The following is a 27,037-nucleotide window of genomic DNA, read 5'->3' on the forward strand; positions in this document are numbered from 1 at the left end:
TGTGAACGTTTGTTGGCTGGATCAGGCACTTAACACCTGATTTTAAATCATATTCCCTTCCAAATCAATGCTCCAAGTGCTCATGAAAGACCAAGAACAAAGTAAATGAACAGAAGGTAAATCCCCCTTGTGGAAGGCAGCTCTGGTGAGGGATGCAGGCAGCAACCTTGCACACAGCAGCTCCATGTGAGGCTGCAGAGCCGTGCTCTTGGCGCTCTCCATCCCAACGAGTGCCTTGTCCCAGGCAGACTGTGCCATTCCTGCTGCTGTCATCACAGCAAAGGAGGTGAGTTGGCAATGCAAGGCACAGCAGCAGCACATCTGAACTCCTACTGCTCTAGCAGCAGCCTCAGAGGGAGAATTATTCGCCCTCTGCCTGGGCAGTGTGGCTCAAGAAAGTGAGAAAACACACTGGGTATTCTCCATTAGAAAATAATTGTCATTTTGTTTTTTAGAAATTGCATAGATTAAATTACAGTTCCCATGGAATATCTATTGAAGCAAAATACACATCTGCTCATACTCTTCTAATACCTTTCTCAGCTTTACAGGAGAAAATGAGAACTTTTAAATTTACTTTTTATTTTTTAATTTTTGAGGGCTATGTTCTGTTATGATTTCTCTTTAGGTAACTAAGCAAGAAAAGAGTCTCATGAAACCTCTTTATGACAGATACAGAATTATCAAGAAACTTCTGGCTGCCCCATCTTTGATCACAACAATTGTAAGTTGGAAAGAATTAATCCATTGTCAAGGAAACATACAAAATGTTGTGTTTGATTTGTACCTGTATGTCCATTTAGCAACAATAGAACAACTGATAGCAAAAAAACCTGCCTGTTGGTTAATACAGGGTGTTGATACTTCAAAATGCTCTGTAAAATTCAACTTCTATGCATGCTAGAGGTTCCAACGTACAGCAGCAGTTTCTGAGGCAAGAACTTCAGTGGGCTGGGTAAGACAGCAAATGCTGACATTAGTTTTCCATCATGGAAAACATCTGCAACACAAAAGGAAACCCCTCTCTTTCCATGAAGGACCCTGCTGTCACTATACCTAACTGTTACATCTTATCAGCAATTCTTTTATCAATCATGGAGCACATATATGAAATTTGTTGTACTTTAATAATATATTAGTACAATGAAACAGTACTGGTCTCATAGTGAGTGAAGACAGTGGAAGTTAATTAGCATGTCTACCAAAAATACTAATCTAATAGTAGGCAGGGCTAGGTCAATTAAAAAAAATATTATTGTCATGTTAGATGACAGTGTAACCTTACATTTCTTTGTGAAATCACAGTGCAAAGCTTGGCATACTTGTATACGGGTATTTAATTGAAAAATTTCACTGAAATTCCCCCTAAGTGTTACTTGTTGGGAGCCTTGCCCTGTGGAGTTTTTGTTTAAGCGTTACTTTCAATAGCGCAGCTTTTTTTCTGAGGATGGAAGAATGTGAGCAAGACACCAATATCAGTCTACTTTAGTAGTTAACACTAGTAGCTATAAAACTGTGGAATCTCTCCCTCCAACTCTTTCTACAGTCAAAAGATCTGGATATAATATCCATGCAGGAGATGTGTATATAAGAGGAGCAAAGTTCCAGACAGACTGCACTGCTTACATAAATACAGAATATTAGTTAAATCTCTGCTACATGTAAAGGCTTTTGGGCAGACAGCAATAAATTGCTGGCTGGAGATACTTGGGAGCAGGGCCAGCTTCTGTCCTTTTTACTCCTGGTAGGCAATGCACAGTAACCCAGTGACCCCAGGAGTGCTTTCATGAACAACCTCAGGTAGACCTGGTAAACCTTCCAATATGTGTGTTCTGTTTTGAATACATCCAGGAAGTCAGATCCTGATTCTTTATGTTGTCAGCCTACAACTGGAAGCATTGTCATTTAAACAATTAATTTGATAATGTTTTGCATTTCTCAAGCAGGAGGAGGAAGACTCAGATGAAGATCCTTCTCAAAGCAGCCATGAGTTATCATCTGGCTCAATGTCTTGCTTCCCTGTTGAAGAGCACCTGTGTTACTCACAGGAAGAGAGTGAGCCTGCACATATTTCACCTCTGGATGAAAAGAAAGTTTACAGGCAAACAGCCTTGTCAATGTCCAATTTACATGAGGCAACAATGTAAGTTCTCTCTCTTTTTTCCCCCCTGAATGTTTTAAAATGTTTATTGTAGGCTTTGTAAGTGAAATATGAGCCTGAAATATGAGCCATACCTGTTGCATAGGTATATTCTATACCGAAGGAGTGATTCAGTGCTTTTTTATGGGAGAGAGGAGGCAGAGGAGATTCATTGTTTGGGCAGCACACTGGTGGTTTGAACTGTTTATTCAAACAACTTTGTGCCAACTTTTTGTCTCCAGGAAGAGAAAGGTAACCTGTTGAAGACTGTGCCTTCCAGGAACAGATGTGTTCTTATACCTTAGGGGATGGTATTTTCTTTAGTATTTTGATTGGGAGGTCTTAGATGCATAAATGAAGCTAACTAGACTCTAACACTATAGAGATCAAATAAAAATTACTTAAGATTTCTATGTAATTCAACTATGTGCACAGTAGTTTGCTCATAAATGCTGGGAAGATATTTCTGTGCATTTTGTCATTATTTTAAAAAATTACTAGGAGCAAATGTAACAATTCTCTCTCTGCTTAAACCCTTATTCTCTGAACACTAGCTAAAACATGGCCTCCAAAAATTATGCTTCTGGGTACCACTAGCATTTCAAGTGCATCACAGTAATGATTGGGAACAGCTGCAAATAGGAGCAGGGCTTGTATGTTGACTGTAATTCAGTTACAGCATTTCCTCCTGTGAGACACTGAGCCCTGTCAACTCCATTAATTCCACAGGGAATTTAGGCCAGCAGTAAGGCTCAGTCCTGAATGCTTCTCCTCTTCCATTGACCAGAGTCTCTGCCTTCCCTTTATTAGCTGCAATGCCAGCAAGAGGGAAGGAGTACAACAGTGTATGGAGTGTGATGGAGTGTCTTGGGGCTCTGGTCAGTGCCTGCCAAGGGCTCAGAGCAGAAGCTCAAATCCAGGGCTTTACAATCTCCCAAGCACAAGGGGGTTTCATGTTCCTCTGTTTCACAGGCCAGTTCTGCTCGAACATCTCAGAGAAACAAGAGCTGATAAGAAGAGACTTCGCAAGGCTCTTCGAGAGTTTGAGGAGCAGTTCTACAGGCAGACAGGAAGGTAATTCATCAGAACCTTCTCCTTATCCCCTTTGGGTCTCTGTGAGGGTGGGCACTCTGGGTGAGCAGGCCAAAGGGGCTGTACCTAAGGCAGGAAACACCCTGGAGATGTCCATCTATCTCTCTGCTTAGCTCCTTCAAGATGTGGTCATCCATGAGGAAAGCCAGGATTTGGGGATCTTCCAGGACAAGCCTGCAATGGGTTTATACCCACCTCAGCACAGGATATTCCCTGAGCTCAAGAGAGGCTGCTAAAAGTTTCTTTCTGAGGATGTCACTCTGCAGGGAACAGACTTGGCAGTTGGGCCATTTTTAAACAGCCAGATTTTAAAACCAGAAGCCACTGTTTTTTTTACCCAGTATTAAATACTGGCCATTTTTCACTCTGCTTTTCCTCCTCTTCATTTAGCAAACCTTTTTATTGAAAACCATGATGTATATGGGCACTGGTAACAGTGGTAACTGGTAACAGTTTTCAAAGCACTATTATGACTTCTCTGCCTATTTGAGACTCAAGTAATTATGCTTCCACAGTTGTCAAGAAAGTCGTCTAGTATATGAAAGTTCAGTATTTTAAATGTGATTTTATTTCTGTCTATTAGAGCTTTTTGGTCCTGTCAAATTATCTTAGTAATTTACAATTAGTAAAAAATCCCCAATCCTCATCAGTTGTTGCAGAATTAATTTTTAAGACTGTTTCTCTTATTACTCATAAAAAGTGATAAAATGCTTTTATTTGCATTTCATAGGAGTCCTCAGAAAGAAGATCGGGTGCCCATGGCTGAGGAATACTCTGAATACAAGCACACAAAAGCCAAAATCAGGCTCCTGGAGGTTCTCATCAGTAAGCATGATATTTCCAAAACGATTTGAAGTGAATGCAATGCTGTGACATTGTTCTCTAGGGAAAAAAAAAATCCAAGCAAACAAACAAGTAATGAAAAAGAGAAAGTAATTTTACAGGTCTTGGTCTGCTGCACGATTATTTGACACACTGAGATTTTTGATGCACTTTACCAATTATAATAGCTGTGATGAGAGAGGACAGCAATATGCAAGAATATTAAGCACGGGTGAGTGGAATATAGTATATATTTTTCCTTTAGAAAAAGCCTTGAAGTGCACTGTGAGAATGTTAAGAAATTAAAAGGATGCTGAAGTAACGTAGATTCTCAGTTTGACCTGCTCTAAAAGTGTGAAGAAATGTTCTGCAGGTTTTTAGTACATGCTAAAGTGTAGTGTACATCTTAGGACACGCTGAAGTGCCACATGTTTGTTTCCAGAATTAACATGTATTATAATTAATTGGTAATGTTTGCTGTTAAGGTGCTGATTCACTAGATTAAAAGAAATGAATTTGAGTGAGTGAAAGAAACACTCAGAACATACTCTAGCTGTCAAGACAGAGTTGCCATTCAATTCAGTGGCTTCAAAGAAAGGTGTGGAGGAAGAAGCAGTGCCAGGGCTGGGAGCAGAGCAGAGCGATGCTGCTTATGGAAGAAAAGGCCAGAAGGAGACTGCCAAATGGAACTAGTGGTGTTATAGGAATAAGGGAAAGTGCTTGGCAAAATGAAACAGCTACAGGCTGCTGAGAAAAGATGGATCAAATGTACTGGCTGCTGTCCTTTTCACTAGTTCACAGGTCCTGGCTCACAGAATTTAGAAGTCAGTAAATAGATCAACTACATGCTAATTTTGATTTCTCTATTGACCTTTGCACCTTGGTTTGCCTGACGCTATAACATTTGCTTCTCTAACTACCAAAGCTCGTTTAAACGCATGCACTTTGTAAGATGTTGAAGTACTTCTTGTGTTATAAATTGCCACATATATATAAAAACAGGACTAGATTACTGCATTATGCTAAGATATTTTGGGTAGATAAAGTACATGGTATATAAGTGAGTGTCACAGTTATCTGATGAGGACTGCTAGACTTCTTGTTTACTGAAGATAAGGTTATAAAAAGTTATTTTTCCATTAGATTTACACATCTTTCTTAACTTTCAAAGCACCACACTTTGTAATATTAAGGAGTATTGTCACTGTTTGTGATAGGCCATTGGTGTGAAAAGTGGATTAGTAAGAGAAAGATTATCAGCAGGTTTTGTACTAGAAACGAAAAGCAGAGATTCTGGGAAATTACTACCCCAGACAGAAAGGAGGGAAGAATTACTTAAAGAAAAGAAAAAAAAAAAAAAAAAAGGGACTGGAAGCAGTTGAATCATCTTTAGTGTTTTGCTTTACCTGTCATTTTGTATTGACCACATAGTATAGGCAATCTTGTTTTTTTTTTATCTTGGTAAGAAGATTTTGATTTTATAAAGCCTATTATGTACTGACCATGTTTGTATTTATCTCGTATGTAATGGCCTGATTTGGAAGATGTACACATCTTCAAGTAGTATGGAGGAAACAATATGAACACTAAAAAAAGGAATTTTTTATTTTTCAGCCGTTTGTTGTTTCAGTGTACTGATTTAATAATTTATAACTTAACTTTTATGAATCGGAAATGGTCTTCATAAATCTGTTTTAATTAAAGTCATCTAGAGCAACAGGAACAGATACAGAGCTATTTGAAGTTTACAAACTACATCTTTGATAAGGGAAAATGATTTAATGACATGTATACAATTGATATTAAAATGTAATCTATATATTCTATATGATTGTATAATATTTTATACAACAGTACAAATAAAATATTTTTCTATTATATTTATTATGTCGAGACACAGTTTCTGTTTTCAGTTAGCTAATATAAATAACATAAATAACACTGTCAAACAACACGTTGGAAGTGCTGACATTTCTAGGCTCTGAAATTCAAATCATGCTGCAATTACAACCTTTCATGCTGTTCAGTTATCCCAGTACTTGTTCAGTAGTTAAAATTAACGCATATTTAAACACCATTTATAAGCCGTTATTTTTATTTTGCTAAAGCAGTTTATATAGGATTTTGTTATGTTTGGCAAGAAACAGAAAACAATTTTTGCAGCATCTAGGTATAAATGGTTGCCAGAAAGAAATCCAGGACTTCTAATCATTTAAAGCATCGGGGGAACAGAAGGGAAAGAGGGAGAGAAGAAATCCTAAGAAGGCTATTGGAGGTTTTGAAGACTGGTAGTTGCTTTTGGTGACAGCGGCATGTGCATGCTTCCGACAGAACTGTCTGACTATGGAAATGGGCAACAGAGGTTTGAAGGCTCCTAAGGAATGAGGGAAGTTTCAACGTCCAACACTGATATTGCAGGTCTTGCAGCTGGGATCTTTCTTTGCATTTGCAGTAGACAAGCTCATAAGTTGGTGACCAGTAATTTCTGCAACTGTGCCAAGGGAGAGATCCACAGGATCAGTGTAAATTACTTCCAAAATAACATCCTGGGCATGATGGTAAACCATGACCCCATCTTCTTCATCGCAGGTCAGAAATTTGTTATCTTTTATATTTAGCTGGGGAAGGCGCTGCTTACAGAACTCATCTCCTGGTGACCCCACGGGGGCGATCACGAGGATGACGTAGTGGTAGGCTGTGTACATGCAGTAGAAGTCTCCAAAGTACAAGTTAGTATTTGGGTTGAAGAGTTTTTCAGCTGCAATCTCATACCTGTATCTTCCATAGGGTGAATCTTGGGGTGGTTTCCCAGTGTTAAACTCAGTGTTGCAGCTAAAGAAGATGCCTTCCAGCTTCCCACTGATTGGAGAGCCATGGCTGCCACTGTTATCCTTAACAGAGGGCTGCATAGCATTCCCATGATGCTCTCTACAAATGAAGGACTGGTATTGTTTATTTTGTAACACATGGCAAAGAAAAAGTGGTAAGTTAGGACATCATGCTGTTTGGAAACAGGACTGAAGGGACACAAAGGAAAACCATTAAACTGGAAGCTGAGCTCATTGTCTTAGGACCAAGAAAATCAAGTGCTATCAGACTTGGGAAGAGCTAGAATAACTCCTGTTCAAGGGGAAAATCTGTTTTTCCAGCCTGCCTTCTCTGTCTGGGTATCATATGCAGGCAAAAAAAGCACAAAGATATCTTTAATTAGCTGATTTGTTCAGACTTACACTACATTTCTAACAATAAACACATGTTGACTATTGCAAGTCAGTCTCCATATGCTGAATATACTGTTTGTTAATATGTATTTTTAGCATAGGCAGTATATAGTTCATGTAGAAAACTGCCAATGAAAGTTATTTCTAAAGGATGCTTTTTAGAGAGGTTATAGGAAAGAGTGTACTGTCTACCAGTATTTTTTGTCCCCAGATGATCATTTCAAGTCTAATTGGGCTACTGCTGACTTCAATCAGTGCAGAGCTGAGCACAGAGAATTAGGCAATTTTGGTTGGTATCCAGCTTCTGCAGTCACTAGTCCTAAGGGGAAAAAAAAGACTAACTTTTTTTTTTTTTTTAAACTTATCTCAATTTTATTCCAATGAAAAGAAATGTACAATGAACAAGTGAATTTTTAAAACCCCAAATCCCAAATTGCATTCAGCAGCATTAGGCTGCTAAATTTAGGAGAATACACCAAAACACTGCCTCTAACCCTCCTTAGCACCTGAGATTTTATGTATAGCAGGACATTCCCCAATATTCATGTCCCACACAACTCTGGAAGTATTCCAGTGGCAGTTTTGGCTCCCTCTGCACCTGCAACTACATAATACCTGAAAGGGACCCAGCCCTTTTTGAAAGTCATGCAAAATACCATATTTGCTAGGTACCCTTAGAACAATATCCTTATACTCACTACATGACAGACTAAAAATGCATGAGGCTGTGGGGCTGGAGATTCTTATATTGCCCACTTGAATTGCTTTTACTTTTTTTTTTTTTTTTCTTCTTTTTTCCTTTTAGGAAAGGGGAAGCTAGCTAAGAAAGACTGTTCTCTCTCTTCGTTTAACTTGCAACAAGTCCATGTAAAATGGTGCTGTGTGGGAGAAGGTTTTGCTTGGTTAAAGTGGGAGGTAGTAGTCAAAGCAAACAAACTCACTGTATACATTACAAAACAGTTCTAAATTAACACAGTAATATCTCCAGCTGTGATTATTCTTTTCATTATTTGTAATCTCCTCAGCAGCACTCTATTTTACCCTAAGATACATTTCAGAAGTTTTCTGAGCCATTCAAATACTACCTACTTATATTGTCTCAAGCCCTATTTCATAAGACATCGATTGGAATGGGGGGGTATAATTAGTATTTTATGACTGAAGAGATTACTAGGGAGAAAAAAAGAGGGAAAAAAAAAAGGTTGAATAAGCTTAAATAACCACCTGAAACCTCTGCAACCTGAAAAGTCAGGCTTCATTCTGAGAAAGCATGTTCCATTTCTGTGGCAAGACACTGACATCCAGTGGCCAATTAGGCTAATTATAGGTCGCCCTTTCCGGGGATCTGAGCTGCTTTTGGTGCTCCCAGCCCGGGTAGGCTGCAGTGACACAAACATCCCTTCTGAGCTCACCTCAACCCCTCCATTAGGGGCTGATGCTTTAGCAACCAGGAACAGCTGCCTGTATGCCAATGCTACCAGAGCTTTTCCAGGCTGTGTGATGACACCAGAGACCATGGCAGGCATGGGATGACAAGGAATTTTCCTAATAGGAATCACGTGGTTAGGGCTTTTAATATAACATACAGACAGGTATACTGGGGAAGGATTAGCCCTTGTGGCTGTATTAGTCTATTACTGATCAAAAGGAGTGACCATCAGCCAGTTCTGGTAGTGTAGCTTCCCACCGGCCTGGTAAAACAGCTTTTTGTCTCTGTTAGCTCACTAACAGAGGGAAAACAAACCCATCTCTATTGGTGTCAAACCAAGAAATAACATAGCAGGAAGAGGAACAGATAGAGTGCAATCAATTAGAGTCACATTTGGCAGATCAAGGCCAAACCCACAGCTATAAATGCACTTCAGTGGCAATTTTCAACACTAATGAACACAAAGGTAGATGCACTATGATTACATAGCTGAACACAAAGCAACATGAGGATCAGAACAGCACAGGCATTTCCATTCTGTGGTATCCAGCCCAGGATGGCAGCAGTGGTTACGAGGGCCTCAAAGAGCCTCAACAACTGCAATTTATTCTCTACCTCTACTGAGTTTTGCAGCTGTGTCCCTATGTGCAATAAAATAAACCTTCCAAAACACAGACAGGGAAGAGCAAGCCCATTATCTGCAATATTCAATACACTCTTGGAATAAATTAAGTACCCATGACTATAAAGTGGGAATGTTTCCAAATATAGTGGTGCCTGTTCTTTGAAGCTGGATTGCCTTGAGTTGTTTTAAAAACTTTCCCTTCTAGGCAGGTACTAGTGGGACACTCACATAAAACTGAAATTATGTGGCCCAGCAGGAGCCCCATCTCCTGATGAATATTAAAGCACAGTCAGTTGTGCAGGCTTCCAACACACTGCTTACCTCTCATCCATGTTCTTCTAACAGGAGAGGGTTGCCCTCTGTGGCTGCTCCTGCTCATGCAGCACGAGCTTTCACTCCTGTCAAAAAGTCTGCTTTTCTCTTGCACTGATGCTTCCTACCATGTGTGGAGGGCACACTGGGTCTCCAGCAGAACAGGGAACCTACCTTCAGCTATCCTGTTTTTTCACTCCTGCTGAAGCACAGTAGTTTAACACTGTCTAAACATAATGACCTTTCCCTCCCCACATGGCCTATAAATTAACATTCAGATTGCAGTCTGTGGGCATGGAAATGGGATGACTGTACAAGGGAGAGCAAATATTTGAGATGGAACTCTTACATGCAGGCAACTGCCTGTGCACACTGTTGTATACCCCTACTGTCAGTCACTTCACTCTTAATTTCTCAATACAATGGAAATATTTAACTACTAAACTCTCCATTATGATTACAGATGCTTTAATCAGGCTGAAGTCCCTGTGAGTACCTCAGTTCCTGCTTCAAAATCTTTTATTGCCTAATGGAGGTGCTGAGTTAAGCAAGGTGAAAGAAACGAGTTGTGTTTTATTCTTTGTCTTCCTCTGAATGGGCTATAAAGCATACAGACATTCTGCTCTAGCTTCAGCTCAGCTGTCTCTATCTACTTGTTTTCATTACTCCTTTATTTTGCCAAAGGACTTTGAATATGTTTAGTTTCTTACCTGATATAATCAAAGTATTCTTTGTGCTGATTCCGATAAAAAACAGACAGTTTAAGCATACGGCCTGCAATCACTTCAGCTTTTTCCAATAGCTGTGTTAGGTGAACTTTTGAATAATCTGGAAAGGAAAGACAAACTGCTAGTACAGGGGGCAGGAAAAACCACAACACTCTCCAAAAGCCACAGACACATGCAGACTGAAAACTAGGAACAGAGTCTTGGTAATATACATCACATCGTGCTCCAGTTTTCAGCAGTGACAACAAGCAAATCAAATGGCAGGAGCAGGTGTTTGTGATTCTCTCCACTCCTTCCTCATAAAGACTCTGCAAGCTCACAGCAACTTTAAGCTCAGGATCTCCTATGTTAGAGCTGGCTTCCCTGTATTTGGGACTGCAGTGCAGCTCAGGACTGCAGAGGAGCTCTGGAATGCCCTCTCTGGTTCATACCATTTGGCAAACTGTTTGCTACAATATACCTGGTTGTGAGCCAATAACCAATGACAGTACTAACAAAGCTTGCTTAAGGCCCAGCTTAAATGGCTTCCCAACCAATGCAGGTTTCATACTGAGCTTGCCTCAGTCCTCAGCTTTTACACAGGCATGCATAGTGACAGCAGGTCATGAACATCTTAAGGAAACCTTATAAATCAGAGGGGCCAAAGAGACCCTCGAGACGGGGTGTTGGTGGTGCTGAGGCTTTGCAGCATGCAGAGAAGGCAGAACAGCAGAACATATTAAGCTGTCAGGGAACTGCCCTTCTACCTTTCCCCACAGGTGCTGGTAGCCAGAGACAGGCACACAAGTGGCCCTTTCCTAGCCCGGACAAGCAGTGGTGCCAGGCACAGCACTTTGGGACAGCTAAGCTATTGCACAAGAAAAGGGCAGTCCAGCTGCCTCTGCTTAACATGCCAAACTTTGGCACATACAAAGCCTAAAGTGTGAATTCCAGTTTCCAGGGATAACTGTTTAAGGCCACCAGCACAGCTGGCACAGGCAGGTGACCAGCCCAGCGTGGCAGCAAGGCCAGCATTAACTGACTCCAGCCTGTGGAACAGGACCCCTCAGCAGCGTTACCTGCGGTGCAAAACTCGATGATTTCACTCCACTCTGACACGACGTAGTCGCCATCCACCTGCTTGGAGGCCGTCTGCACCGCCACCGTGTACTCTGTCCTGGGGCTCAGGAACCAGTGCCCACGCACAGTCATGGGCAGGGGAACAGCCTTGGCCACCAGCTTGGTGGGGACATCCTGGCACAAACAAAAGCACCGAAGGACACACAAGTCAGCACTGCAGGCAAACCAATCTGCCACCCTTTCCTTCACTGCTTTTGCAGTGTAGTCCCCAGCCCCGGCTCTTCTCTGCAAACTCAAGTTATTTGAGCAGTGGCAGAGGATTGTGGTGTAAGACCTGTTCTAAGAGACATGGGGATAACCTGCACGTATGAAATAATTATTTGTTCCAAGTGACTGTAGAACAATACCACTATATATAGCCCAAATATATAATTCACTCTGAGGTCATTTATGCTTACATATGCAAAGACAGACATGCTACTGAGAACAAAGGCATCTTAATTTAAGAGATTCCTGTGCTCTCACTGTTTTCTTTTGGCCAATGTGATCAAACAAAATTTCTCCTGCTGTCAATCAGTCCCACTACACTGCTGCGGCTACCTTCCAAACTAAATTTCAACACAGAAAATTAAACACATTGCAGAGTAGCTATGGCTGGTTCACATCTTTCAAAATACCCTGCTAAACAGCAGTGGCCAGAAGAAGCCAAACAGCTTGAGCCTATCACTGAACCTCTTCCTTTCCCCTCCACTGCCCCTTCAGATCCTCTGTTGTGCTCTTCCAGTATATCACAGCCCCAGGGTGCGACCAAGAAAACTAGCTGCTTGTTGTAGTTGAAATACTTGACTTCTACAGACCAAAGACTTTGGTACAGACCACCAAAGGACAGAAAAAACAGAAGAATGGGACATTTTATGCAAGAACTGCAGGCGAAAGGACTTACAATGGAGTTCAATGACTTTCTGTAGTGTACCTGAGGAGCTGTGATAGAATGAGAGATATTTATTACTGAATATTCACCAGTAATAACAGAATAGTCAGACAGGTGCCATGGGAGAAGTGGGCACTTTAAATGACATCCTTAACTGTCCACCTATAAATCCTAGTCCACAATCATCTATCTATATATAGTAGTCCTATACTAGGACTATAGGCAGATGGACTACTATAGAAGTCCATCTCCCTATAGCAAAGTAGTCTTTTAAGGAAAAAAGGAATGGAAGGGAGACATTTCCTGGTCATGATCTCTAAGCAAGATTGTAAGGATTTTTTTTCCCCCCCTTGTCTTCTATTATGGAAAAAAAAAAAATTTCCTTTTGTTTCCCTATCAACAAAAAAATTATCTTCGGTTTCTGTATTAAGAAACTGTAAAATTAGCAGTTTGGGATATTACAGGAATTGATGTAATTGAGTGATAGTCCAAGGTAAAATTTTGTTGTCCTTTCTCTTTTGCCAATTATAATTTAAATCAGATTATAATTGTATGAAAACTTTATCTGAAAAGGAGACAGTTGAACATGCTACAATTCATAATATGTAGAGAAAAATTACAAAGAAAAGAAAAAAGAACACCAAATGACATTTAAAGCTGCCACCCTGAAAGGCATCCCACTGGACTGAGTCTGCTACTGCTAATGCAATCAGCAGGCACCACAGTTAACATCACTGGTCTTCCTGTCACCTCTTATTCAGTTATGGTAAGAACAGCTTCCACCTGGGTCAGATCTCTGTGCTCACACCTCAGTGGTGGCTTTTTCTCCATTTTGTCAGTTTTCATGCAACATTAAAAGCCTTGTTGCCCCAGCTGTCAAAGGTTTACCTTCCAGCTGTGCATTAGCAACCTCTTTTAACCATACCAAAAAAGGGAGAGACTAGCAAAAAAAAAGGGCAGAAAGAAAGGGGCAGACCACCACATTGAAGTAAAGGGTTTATGTCTTGCACAGCTGGAGAAGAGGGGCAGATGTGATGCTTCTCACAACTCTAACCTGCTTTTTTTTTCTAAGCAAACACCATTTTTTTAAAAGGCCACAATACAGAAGAAATGTTCAAATGTTCACATTGAGATTCCTCTGGGAACCTCTCCACTTCTCCCTTTCATCTCTCTTCTGCTCAGCTCTCATTCCTGGCTGAGCCACCAAAGTGCAAAGGTACTGTGCCAGCTCAAGGAGAGCCAGGATTTTCGAGTGGCAGATGGCTGCTCCACTACCAGCACCCACCAGACAGCTCTAAAGGTACCTAGATGGCAATAATTTCTAAGAACAGCTTGGAAGCTTTGAATAACTAAGCAGCAAGGTGTATGAGTCACCCCATTCTCCTTTTTTGAGAAAAGAGGCAGCTTTCAGTCTTCAACTTTCTCCCATTTCATGTCACCCTTCCCTTTGCCAGGCCATTTCATTGAACACATTGTGGGAACTCAGCACAGCCAGATTCTAGTCCCAGTTTTGCTAAATATTTGAGTATTTTTCTTATTACATGGGAGCAATCATATATCCATATTTTAAACATGAGAGGAGGTATGCAAAATGAATTGAAAAGACAAAATCGTATTACAATTCTAGTCTTTGCACACCACTACCAATTCAAACCTTCTCCTTCACAGAAATGATGACAGTAGTCAAAAATAATAAAACTTTATACACCCTACATATACTTTATATATTTACCAACAGAAACAGTATTGGAAGGTTGAATCATCCCACAAGAAAACAAAGAGCTCCCTTTCCTGAGGTACAGCATGGATCCAGCAGGTTAAGTCTATATCCCAAGTAACTTTGCCATCTGAGCAAACTAATACTTAATGTTAATTCTGTATAAGTTAGAAAATGAGCTGGTCCCTTGTCTTAACACCTCTGGGAGAGATGGGCACTTACAGTGCTTTACCCTACCTGTAAGCCAGGTAAGGGTGAATTCTCCTTGCACAGGCATCTGCAGGGCGCTGATGACTCCTAGGAGTAAATCCCAATGCTCTTTTTTATATCTAGGCAGTAGGGCTCACTGTTTTCTCTCTAAAGAAGCTCTGCTAGGAGAAAGGGCAGTGCTAGCCCCCTCCTTAACGCAAAAGCTTTGTGAGGAAGTCAGCGGATGGGTGGGGACTGAAGTCAGCTCCCTGCTGGGAGGATTCAGGGCTGCAGCTGCTGGGCTATCAGCTCCTGCTGCTGAGCTTCAGCTGGGAAACTCCTATGGGCGACCTTAGAGGGAGGAAGGATGCTTGCCTTGAACCACACCTGGGTTACATTTGGAACCTGAGCACTTCAATTATCTACCAAAGTTCCTTCAAAACGTGTGCTAAAAACTGCTTGTACTAAAGATGCATGAAAGCAAACACCCAGGTGCTCTAGCACAGAGCTGTCTGTGCTTTACTATTGTTCACCCTCTCTCTACTCTCTGGATCTTTGTCATTCAATCTGGGGAATAAAACCATCAGAAAACTACACAATAAAAATCTTAACCAAGTCACTAACAAAATTAGTAGCAATCAATTTTTAGTTAACTCCAACAAGATATCCAAATTATTCAACATTTTGATTGATAGATTTTAGTCTCCTGTTCTTACAAAACCAATTACCTTTGTACTTTGACTAAACGCTACTGCACAATAAAAAGCTAGGGAATTGCTGAGAAACACAAAAAAAATCTAATAACTTTTCTTTATTTAACTACCAATATCCTTTCCTCCCCTCTCCATTTTAAGTCTAGTCTCATCACTGTGATAAAGTGTATGTGGTGTTTGCTCTACTAGGATGGCTCTACTTTTCACAAATATAAATGTTCCAAGTATACACCAGTCAGCACATGAATGAAAAAAACAAGTAGAATAATAAAATAAATGAAATTAGAAAGAATTAATCCCATTTTAGAGAGTATATTTATTCCTGAAGTGTAAAATGGGAATTAAAAAAAAAAAGTACCCTCAAAAGCAAAAGTACCCTATTTTATTTGCTATTACAATTAAAAATGGGGCATAATACATGCCTATTATAAGACTAGGTTTAGTAGTGCTTCATACACTGGTTCCTAGGAACTGCAACAACCTGACCAAGCTTGTAAAATTCTCAATTTCAAGAAGCAGTAAGTTCTTTTTTAAATCATACTGCATATGTTGCTTCCAACCAAAAACAACAGCAACAAAAAAGTTCAAATAAGAAAATTATACACCTGCCATTAACATAAATGTCATAAAAAATACTCTCAACAGTAAAAAGCCTCAGAGAAATTGGTGGGAATATCTTCTGTTTATCCCACTGGCTTAGAAAGAAACAGTTATTTAGGTGCTGAGAAAATTACAGCCCTTACATTTGTTTCAACAGTTATTTGTGCCTTGGCAAACTTTATCTTTTAGATAATGCCAACATTATTTTTAATTTTGAAGAATGTTCTATCTCAATGTTTCTCTAGATATCTCAGTATTTCAACTATTCTGAGGTCAAAGCAAATTTTGCTGGATTTGGGAAGTAAGGCATTTGCAGATCCTGCAATGCCTTCAATATGTTCCTGCACCAGAGGCTTGAGGAAAGAGGCCAGATGAATATTGAGGTCACAGTGCTGAATGCTGCAAATTAAAATTGCTGGAAGCCTTCCTGAAATGCATTAGAATTTGTGGCTCTTCTGTTGAACTGATATGTGCTGCTCTCAGGAGTCTGTCACTGAACAAGGACAGGCAGAGAATACACACATTTTGTAAATAGTGATAAAGAACTATTCAGGAATAAAAATGGCAGTCTTGCACTACATTGTAGAGGTTCCAAAAATGCTGTCAAATAAAACAGAAGTCAATGTGCAGTTCTCCGTGAAACAAATGTGTTTGTGTGTTCATGCACATAGGCTGGAGACAGAGAAGGCACTTTGAGTAAACCAGAATTCCATCAGATTAATCTAAACCCACCTTTACTGGATATCCTGTTTCCCATGGCCTGGCTTTGAAAGGTTAATAAAACGTAGAGATTCATCTGTTTAAAATCAAGCATTTGTGCCTTGACTTTTAAATGAAATTTACCTTGTGTTTGAATTTGTTGGAATTCTTATTTTCTTTCTTGTTGAGATCGATGAAGTAATGAGTAATGCGATCCTTGGATTTAGAATCCATGTCCCAAGAAATCTTGAAGGAATCACACGTGATGTTACTTATTTTGATGTTGTGTGGGACTGGAAGCTCCTCCATCTCCGCAATCCCACTATCTTGTGATTTATTCCCTGCATAGAAAATAAGCACAATTTGTTCAGTGAAGAACCCATTTGATCAGTGTTTTGTGCTCCAGGACCAGCACACCCCTGAACAACCTTTCACAAAGGCTCACAGGGGCTCCTCAGGAGCCAGTGGGGTACAGTTAAGCAAGTCTGGATGTCAGTGATGGAAAGCACTGGAAAGGGATAAATTCCTCAGGTGAATAAGCACTAATCACATGGTGCACAGAGTGGCTGGCATCACCACTGTGTGTGTTTGACAGGACAAACCATCTGAAGCTATCAAGTGCTCCAAAGTTCAGTTAAGAAGCCAGCAATGCCCACAAGTAACATAATGGCCCTTTACACATATTTAAAACAGCAACTCCTGTGAAATGAAACAATTAACACTTTGATGAGCCACAGCAGAAGAGACACACAAGCAAACTTCATTTTCTGTTCTTTATTCTTTCCATTTTCCCAGCTGAGACCTGGCAGTTTCCTTGGGAAGTTCTTTTCTAAGTACATATGGGAGACTAACAAATGACCATTGACCCCAAAAAGAATCTCTGGCTCTAAATTTAGGTCTCCTTTTAGTTCCCAAGGCAATTTTATAGTTCAGCATTCCGTGAACATCAGTATTCAGAAACGTTAGGTGTTCTTGCACTTACATAAGACGCAAGCCAAAAGTGAACAAATAAAGAAAACCCAAAAACCAGTGAGCTGAGAAAAAATACTGGGTAAAAAAGGAAAAAAAATCTATATGATGTAAGAGAAGAAGTAAAGAAACAGAACAGAAAAAAAAATGAAAATTGAACATAGATAGGACAGATCGAACCAAAGGAGAAAACAAAAAGCTAATGAAAACAAAAAGCTAAGAAAGGGAGGAAAGCTCCCAAATTCTGGCCAAATGATGAAGATGGGAAACTCATATGGGGATGTGAGGCAATGAATTATTCATAGTCACATCTAATTATAGAAAAAGTATTTCTACTTTTATCATAACTGGTAAAAAATGATAAAAAACTGACCTCCGAGGTGTTTAGGCAGTAATACAAGTAAAAAGTTTACTTGGAAAACATTAGGAACATTTCAGCCTTTCAACATACCCTGCCAAAGAATTATTCCAGCACTTCAGTGCAAGAATACTACTGTTGGCCTGATTGTTCTAAATTCTGCTCAATAGATATGTGAAATTCAATCACACACTCTGCAAAATTCATAGATCTCTAGCTAGTATTGTGAATAATGTATTTTTACTGATGACTTCAAGAACTAATAAAACTATTTTTCTATTTTTGTTTTGTTTTATGCATTTACATCCAAAGGTTGTCTATTCTTCAAACATTCTATTGTTTGGGTTTTTTTTTTCAACTAATACCAAAATCAGTTAGTGCACGGTCTTGCTCAGAATGCCCCCATATTTGTGCCACACACAATGACATTTTCAACAGCTGCACTGGCTGCAACAGACTCAGAACTACCAGTCATTACTGAAAGCTTTCTCTTCATTTGAAAGACATGGTAAGTGCTTTTCCCAACATGACATTTCAGAAAGCCAGCAGGGAGAAAATGGCACCGCTTTCTTTTGCAAGCAATTTGTATTTGAAAGATGACTGAAAGCTCTGCCAGGTACATTGAAAAGGCTTCATGTGATCGGCTCTTCCAAGAGTGAGGCTCTGTGTTTAAGCAGAAGATGGAGCGTTGCTGCTGAGGTTCTCAGAGCTGGACAGCCCGAGACCCCAGCACACTGAACACTGTGTAACATCCTGAACAGACATGCAGCCAGGTAATCCAAGCCATAAATCCACAATAGCTCAATGTGTGAATTATTTGCCTGAAAATGAGCTCCTGTATTCCATACCCAGGGCCTGAGCCATGTTGCAAAGAGCCAAGGTGGTTTAAGCCTCAGGACATGTGCAAAGCAGTAATGACCATTGACAAAAAGTAATGGAGAAAAAGAAACATTTTAGAGAACACCAGTGGCAAAGAGCAAAAGTGCTTCTGGAAGTAGGTATAATTTTCTGCACATTTCTTGGTATTAATATCTGGCACACTTCTTCAGATATCTGCACTCCCATTCCTTTTAATTTCTTTGCTTCTGAAGTGAATAAATAGCTTTAAGTAAATATCAAGCAGAAAATCTCCAGGTAATTTTTAAGGTTAGGGTAGGGGTAAGGGTTGAAAGAGTTAAACAGCCTACAGCTTCAGGAAAACTGGGGCTGGAAAAGGCACACCAAGGCCATCCCAGCAGGTCCCCAACATTGCTGCTCCCACATTTTTGTGGTCTGGAATCCCAGGGTGCTGGGTTAGGGGTAGGGCAGTGCTTAGACAGAAAACTTGGTGATACAACACACATATTTTAGGGGAAGTATAAAGACCACAAAGAAACCTAAGCGCACCTAACATGCCAAGCTCCTGAAGAACCTCCACCTTTAACAGTGGCCTTTTTCCCAGGACTGAAAGTTTGCTACAAAAAAGAAAGCCCAGATTGTGGCGTTTGCTCTGCTCACCCAAACCATCTCTGTCTGCCCTCAAGCACCACAAAGCAATCTCTAGGTTGCTGCAAATTTTTTTTATGGTGGGTGAGACATCCAGAAGCCACTGAAAGACAAAAGCACGTGGAAGCCTATTGTTAATGCAGGCGAACCCAATGGGAAGAAATGACGATGTTTGACTCAATTCAGAAGGCTGAATTGTTTCTTTATTATAACTATGCTAAAATGCATTAATATAAATGCTATATAAAAGGAGGATACTAAAACTACTACTACTTTCTCTGACTCTAACACAACTCGTGACCCTCTCTCTCGAGTCCAGCCCCAGGTGGGTTGGATTGGCCATCAGGCTCTAACAATCCTCACCAGAATCCAATCAAGCACTCACTCCAGGTAAACAATTCTCCAAACACATTCCACATAGGAAAACAAGGAGCAGAAATAGAAAATGTTTTCTCTTTCATTTCTCTCTGTGCACCTCTATGAAAAATTCTGAGAGGGAAAGAAATGTGCTTGCCACAGAAGCCCTGGTGATATCCCACAGCTAGTGAGTGGAAGGAAAGTCAATGGAACCACGGTGACCACAATATCCTGTGTGTCACCACAATATTCCAATACACTGGTGTAATTTCAGTTGTCGGGGCTGCTGTCATGCAGAAGATGGTGCACCAGGTGCTGGGTGTATTGTGTCTGGGAATACACACAAGACATTAACTCCTGCAGTTACTTCTGTGAGGTGTCAGCTCCATGAAAACCTAGGAATGTGATGAGGGAAATGTGACTCATGTTCATGAGCCAGAAATAAGTGAGACTGTACTCACAAAATACAAAATTAAAAGCTCATAATAGATTCTTAATGCATTCTGTGATGATATCTGAAAATCAAAATATGTGTAGATGAGGATGAGAAGCAATTTCTGAGACCCTGAAAGATTAGGTTTATATATATAGATACATGTAATAAACACACTAAAGGCCAAACAGAATTTTATAATATGAGTTAAATTTTTTTTTAAATCTCACCTTATGCATGCACTGGTGAAATCAGAAAGTAGTTTTCTCAAGTTAATATTTTCAATACAAGGAGAGATATTAGCTATGCTATTTTGAAGAAGAAATGTTTGATGAGAGGGGATCAATGTCTAAGAGCACACATGTCTTAGGTACCATGACATAAGAAATCCTCTTATAGACGTGGATGCTAACAACTGAGAACAACTAATTTACAAACAGGAACTCCCATGGTATAAGCAGAGAAATGCTTACACCTTCTGAAATACAAAAGTTTCTACCTTTTCTTGTTTTGATAATTCAATGGATAGGTTATATATCAGATCTATAGAGATAAAATATTGTAATTACAGAAATCTGATATAAACTGACAATATTTAATTGCTGTAATTGAGAGTGAGTTCTCCAATTTACTGAGAAGGTATTTAATTTCCTCAAAAATTCAATAGAAGGGAGAAAACTTCATTCTGTATAACCATCAAAAATGGCAGGGAAGTGCCAGGAAATTACGTATTAGCTGCTACTTTAAATTCAACTAAGCAAAAATACAGTCTCATATTTTCCTCCTGTGCTCAGGAATGAATGGCTCCCTGTCCAGCTGCTGGCTATATAGAATTACAGAGCCAGGACAATACGTCCCCACCAAGCAAATAATCAGCCTGAATACCAACATTTCAATGTTCACAGCAACACCTTGTTCAAGAGAGACAGTGAAATCACACAGAGGAAATATGAATGCAACAACATTCAAAAAATATTAAATCAAGGGTGTTATTTGTTAGGCTATGTAAGTGCACTTCTCTAGGATAGTTACTCTATTTCAAAGCTCAATTTTTTATCCATAACCACAGAAACAATGTTTATGTTTTGTTTGTGCCTCTTTTCATGTACAAAAAAATGTGTGAAGACTCTCAAGTATCTCCCTCTCCCCCAGTATCCTGGTAAAATACTGCCCAATAGAGATTTTTATACTTATATAAGCATATTTAGGAATATTTTCTAAATAAGTATCCTTGCAAAACTAATTCCTAAATTAGATAAAGAGAGAATGCCTGACCCTAGAAATCCTGTTAGAGGGATAAACCCCTCTAAACCTTCTCCTCATTTCCTCCCCATTGACTAATACTACTGCTGTGTATTTTCTAGTATGAAATGTGCACTGTGTCCAAAATCTTTTAAAAATAGTTTAAAAAATACAGCATTACTTAACTATAAATGTATATCTATATTTACTGAATGTTTTTGAAAGGTGTATATACATTCAGATTCTTATTACATGGTTTTAACAGCTTAATTTATCTGTTTCCTGCTAATCTGGGACATTGACTTCAGCAGGAATATTCCACACACAAAGCAAAGAGAACACAACTGGACTCTGTGAGTACAAATGTGCCTTCAGTACAGGCATCTTCTTCAGCTGAGAATGCCCCCCAAAGAGAGCCCACATAAACAAAGCACTGAGCAATCTCTGGATTGCCTGGTTTCTGCACTGAAAAATTTGTCTCAGCCCCTTACAAAGGACTCGATTCTTCCTGCTTCTCACACGAGGATGAATGTACTCTACAAGTGGCGCCGTGATTCACATCAGCAGCAGCCCAGTGTCACTCCTGCCACTGCCAGCCAGGGACGTGCAGGCTCCCAGTTCCCAGGTCCTGCTCTCTCCAAGCCTGGCTTCCCAGTGCCTGCTGTGGCCAGGGCCTGCAGCCTGGAGTGCAGCACAGCAGGCAGGGACCATGTGTGCCCATGGGAAACCACTGACTGGGAGCCCCGTGCTCCAAAACCCACCCAGCCCAGATGCCCAGTTGGACAAAATGCCCCTGAACAAAAGCAGATGGGGTGTTACATTCCACTCAAGCCATGTGTCCCATTTCCTGGGACCCCTGTGACTCTGATCAAGATAAGCCTGGACCCCTCCTTCATGCCCCAACGGGGTTGGCGGAGAGCCAGAGAAGCCCTGCCTGTCCAAAGCCTAGATAAGGAGATGACCCTTCCTGTTCACTCTCTTTCCCCCTGCTCTTGCCCCCGGACCTCATGGAATAAAGAGTTGGACAACCACATCGGGGTGAGAGCCTCTTTTGAATCCTTGCCCATCTCCTGATGTTCCTCCCCTCAAGGCCTCGTTTCTCTGGGCTAGCCTAATAGTTTAGGGGCTGAGAGAGGGAGAAACGTCATTGGGACTTCAGGGGCTTCCTTTCCTCAGCCAGGTGTGTTCCACCAACACCACCAGGAATACACAACACACACGTGGCAAACCTGACAGCCAGCAGCAGCAAGCAGAGGTACCGTGGCAGATTTTGGAACATGGTTATGCTATCTGAACTGAAGGGCTTTGGTATACAGCTCATTCTCTCAGCAAGCACTGAATACAACATTATGTTCAGTAGGAAATTAAGTGTATCTTTACAGAGAAGGTAACTATAATTAGTAAGCAGAAATTAAATAGTCACATTATAACATTTCTGTGGAATATAAATTTTGGCATAGATACTAGATTCTCAACAGTGGATTTGCTGGGCCATATGTATTCCTTCTAAGTTAATAATAAGCCAAATATTTCTTAAATATGACAGCAGAAACAGTAACAAGAAAAGAACCAACAATATTCACTCCTGTGATATGACCATAGATATCTTGAACTACACCTGGAATAATTTTGATACAAAATATGCATCTGCTATTCCAAAAGCAAAGGCTATTCTCCAAAAGATATTATGCCTATGACTTGCAATGATGTTTAGGTACAATTTTCATATGATTTACATAAAATATATATATTAATTTTTATATATATGTGAATTTTTATATGTATGAATTTTCCAGACTACTGTGGAAACCAATAATAGTTTTACTATGTCAATATAGGCAAAAATACTGACAAAAAACATCCCCCTTGGGCAGTGAGCCTCCTCAGGCTCACTTTGCATCCAGTGAAGAGAGGCAGTTTCCTAGATGGGGTAATCTGAGTACCTACAGGCGGCTCTCACATTTAACTTTGCCCTGGAGGAATCTAACTATTTTCAGAGACTAGAGAGGGAAGTCACAGAAGCCAAGAGATAGCTGAAGTTACCCTTTATAGTAATTTCCAAAATTACATTTACCAATTTGACTGATTCTCATGATGCAACACCAATGTACAAGATTTCTGCCAGAGATAAAAGAAAAACCATGGGGATAAATAGTATGTTTTACACTGTAGGCAATTTCTGAACTCCTTAGCAAAGAAATGTACATGTCACTGACTCAGAAATATCCTTTGGACTAATACTTTAGAAGGGGTAATTTTTTCAAGAATATTTTTTCTGAATTTCTGTGTCAAATACATAATTACATAACACGATATTTTTTCTGAAAGCACTGATAGGATCCAATATCTCAGGATCATTTAAGCTTGAATGTGGATGAATTTATAGCTTGCTAACTTCAATTATAGACAAATTATTTAATAACTGTAATTTAATTTAAAATAAGTAGTGTATTTAAATGCATCATTAAACTAATTCCTCAAAATAATTGTTTCTTTTGCTATTACCATACAGAAAATTCAGATATATCACTGTACATTGTCCTCTGTTACTATCAGACAAATGGTCCAAATCAGCAGCAATTCCTCCTTTGATTTTTGACTTATCCTTACTTGAAGCAAAAATTTAGGTAACAATTAGTAACATCTTCAGAAATAGCTAAATTATTTGCAAAAGTCTTATTGAAATCAATGGACTCTAAGCTGAGTTACTCAAGAACTTCTGAAAACATGATTACAACTATGTACACAAACTCCACAAACCCAAAGCATAACACAAACCCCAACTGCAAATCAGATCAATGGCTAAATTGGCAAGGCTGACCTTATCCTTTCATTACGATTTAATTGTTATTTGATACCCTGACATCTTGGAAGAATTTAATATTTATACCTTACCCATTCAAAATTAAACCATATTTTCAGAATGTCAATAGCAGCCAAACCCCTAGACTGAGTACTGAAATGGAAATAGATGCAAATCTCTGTTGATATAATTACCTTTTATAGAGTTCCCCTTATGCCTACTCCTAAATATTTCTTGAAGAATATTTGTAAGAAAACTAGAGGTCTCTATGCCTTTATAAAGCACTTGGTGTCCCACAAGGTTGGGTCTTTATTATTGAATTTTTCCTCTTTTCTTTTTGCAATTTTATTACAAGTAAGTTGAGGAGTGTTAACACAGTAATATGCTTAGCTAAACACACACGGCTTCACACAAAATTTAGTTTTCACTGTGTTAAAAATAAATGGAGAAAATATGAAAAAGGAGGACTTTAATTTTCAGATGGAAATATGCAACTGAAATAATCATGTAGCTACATTTTTCTTCACCAAGTACCAGGAAAATTGTAAGACTGAAAAACCACTTAGGCTAGAAGATTAAACTGCCATCATGCTATCATGTCTACTCTTGCCTGGATCCAAGCTATGGAGATCTGTAGAGATCCTTTGATCCTACCATGCTGTAAGGACTGACCAAATCCCTGGGTGGAGAGCTGGGAAGTGCTGGGATCTCCTTTTATGACCCATGAATACCAAAACCAAACAAACTGAATTGGCCAGATAAGCTGATACTGAGTGCAAATGTCACCACCATCCATCAGCAACTTGTTCCTCATCCTGTCTGCTGAGTGACTCCTGTATGCAAAACAATTTATACCCAGTTCCCTCTAAGGTTCTTAGACTGCCTTTACTAAACATGGCTTCATTTTTTACTGCACCTTGTCATGTAAAGCTAAACAAGCTTCTCTGTGGCCTTCTGTGAAAGGTTACAGTATGCCCAAAAAAACCCCTCTCCTACTGGCAAACCATTGGTCTTCATAACTCTGCAATCAGACCAGACAAGGGCAATTCTGTCTTCTTGAAACCAAAAAGGACATTATTGCAGGGCACAAACACAAAGCCACCACAGTATTTACTCCTAATTAAATACTCCCATTTTGCTCTGCAAAGCAAGCTTGCAATACATGGGTGGTAAGTGGCTCTTCTCAGCATGTGTTGGCTACAAGATACATTTGAAAAACAAATTTTAATTAAAATGTGCATTTCTCAGTTGCTGAAAGGGAAAGAAGGTAACAAGGGATGTAAAAGGCTCTCAGCCACCATCTTGCTCAATTTAAATGCCATTTAAAAATGAAAATTAACTTTATAGTCTTTTCATATACAACTAGAATTTGAGTATAATGCATACCTTCAGTTATACAGAATCCAGGCTTGGAAAGCAAGTATGTCAGAAACGACTACAAAATCTCTCCCAGATCAACCTATCGTATGCACTTCATTCATTTAGCAGAAGTCTGTGTTATCAGATCTCTATTATTATCTAACCAGTGTGAAATCTGACCATACTTCAGACTGCAGTCAGGCCCATTTTGTGGTGTGTTTTTGTAATGTTGTTTTGCTGAAAACTGGGAATAAAATTTTTCAGCAGACTCCCACCCTGTTGATTCCTAAAGGGGCAGATTTTGGAGCAGGAAGGGATACAAAGATTTTAATGACATGAGTTTGTCTCTTCTGGTGAATTAAATGTACAGCTGTGTCCAAGACTGTGGAACTGCCTATGTCTCCAGGACTAACAACAAAGGAAAACAGATCTCAGATGAAGGCACTGACTGTATGACCCCAGACGAGTTGCTTGGGGCCAGATTCCGATCCAAGTTACACTGCTCTGGGTCACTGGCCTAATTGCTCCAGTGCTCTTCAGCTAACAGTGTAATTGAGGCAAAGCATTTGCCTTAGTTTTCCATTGCTTTTAATATTAACTGTGTATTAGAGAAATGAGTGGCCTTTCATGATTTCTGCTTCCACATGTCATTAAACAAAGGAGAGAGACAAACACTTCCATTTTAGTTTTTTACTGTGAACCTCATTCATATCGGTTTACCTCATCCTTTGGCTGGCAACAACTTGTGCCATTTATTGCAGCTGTGTCTTCATCTAAAGCAAAAACGTGTTCTCTACTTCAAGTTGAGTCATGTGAGTTCAAATCTAGCAAGATGAGGCAGCCTTGCATTCACATGAGCTTTAATGTGACCTTCCAGCTTCCCTGAAACTGCAAGTGCCTTAATGACAAAAGGATTTTTTAATTTAAATCCACTTCCTTTCAGTAAAGGGAAGCACAGACAGAAAGGCAAAACTCATCACTTGAAGGGCAGCAGAGAACTCAAGGCTGGGGAACATAGTTTTGCTAAGCATTTTCCTTGAGAAAGTAGGGTGCTCAGCATGAGTGGGCTTTTGTAACTCTCTGGATACCCTGGCAGTCTGCAGCATGAATGAGCATTTCTTTACTTCAGCGCACTGGCAATTGCTGTGTGCTTTTCACACACATCTCTTGTAAGGAATGGGATTTGGCTCTGGTTTACACCAGTTTGTGCTTTTTAGCTGTGATTTTAAATGCATTACATATTCATAATAGCTCAGGAAATTCTACTTTGTATCTTGTACTGTTCTATTTTACATTTAAATTGTATGCACGTTTCAGAATTGTATGCCTGTTTCAGACTTTCTCTCAGGCCCTGACAAATAAAGGATATAGGGGGTTTGAGAGTCCTTTTAGTTTGGCAGGAGTTGTTCTGTTTCATTTTTAGCTGGTTCCCTAGGGAAACTAAACATTGTCAAGGCCTTTAGATGTAGGTCTGCCACTGGTTGACTGCTCCTAACTTTTGAACCTCGTGACAAGAGCAGAGAGCTCGCAGATAACCTAGGCTGCTGCCAGTTTCTTTAAGGCAGGGCAGCATGCAGAAATTAGAGGATACAGCTGAACACTCCTTATCAAGACGAAGGCTCAAGCTTTTCACTCTTACTAGAATATAAAGATGACACAGTTATGAATATTGTAGCCAAAAGAAATCTTTCAACAGAGTCTTCACCACATTGGAATTAACCCCTCACTCAGACATAGTGAGTATGCACTGACCA

The 27,037-nt window shown here is 39.8% G+C and overlaps 2 protein-coding genes across 10 annotated transcripts in view; one reads left to right on the plus strand and one right to left on the minus strand.

The window, feature by feature from the left end:
• FAM13C (family with sequence similarity 13 member C) overlaps nucleotides 1-5,934 on the plus strand; it is a 124,411-nt gene extending 118,477 nt beyond the window's left edge. For 5 of the 8 annotated variants that reach the window (XM_072930964.1, XM_012574428.5, XM_041717184.2 and 2 more), the window contains 4 exons: nucleotides 629-724; nucleotides 1,944-2,143; nucleotides 3,113-3,214; nucleotides 3,963-5,934. In XM_072930964.1, the coding sequence (XP_072787065.1) occupies nucleotides 629-724; nucleotides 1,944-2,143; nucleotides 3,113-3,214; nucleotides 3,963-4,086 (522 nt within the window). In that variant the 3' untranslated portion in view covers nucleotides 4,087-5,934. The remainder of the gene's footprint in view (nucleotides 1-628; nucleotides 725-1,943; nucleotides 2,144-3,112; nucleotides 3,215-3,962) is intronic. The other 3 variants (XM_012574429.5, XM_032749079.3, XM_012574431.5) reach the window with 1 other exon arrangement.
• Nucleotides 5,730-27,037, minus strand: part of PHYHIPL (phytanoyl-CoA 2-hydroxylase interacting protein like) — a 54,406-nt gene continuing 33,098 nt past the window's right edge. For both annotated transcript variants that reach the window (XM_012574432.5, XM_030275823.4), the window contains exons 2-5: nucleotides 16,422-16,618; nucleotides 11,428-11,602; nucleotides 10,352-10,469; nucleotides 5,730-6,982 (exon numbers count right to left, since the gene is read on the minus strand). In XM_012574432.5, coding sequence (XP_012429886.1) covers nucleotides 6,448-6,982; nucleotides 10,352-10,469; nucleotides 11,428-11,602; nucleotides 16,422-16,586 — 993 coding nt within the window. In that variant the 5' untranslated portion in view covers nucleotides 16,587-16,618 and the 3' untranslated portion in view covers nucleotides 5,730-6,447. The remainder of the gene's footprint in view (nucleotides 6,983-10,351; nucleotides 10,470-11,427; nucleotides 11,603-16,421; nucleotides 16,619-27,037) is intronic.

Source organism: Taeniopygia guttata, chromosome 6 (assembly GCF_048771995.1).
Source record: "Taeniopygia guttata chromosome 6, bTaeGut7.mat, whole genome shotgun sequence".
NCBI classification, from domain to species: domain Eukaryota; kingdom Metazoa; phylum Chordata; class Aves; order Passeriformes; family Estrildidae; genus Taeniopygia; species Taeniopygia guttata.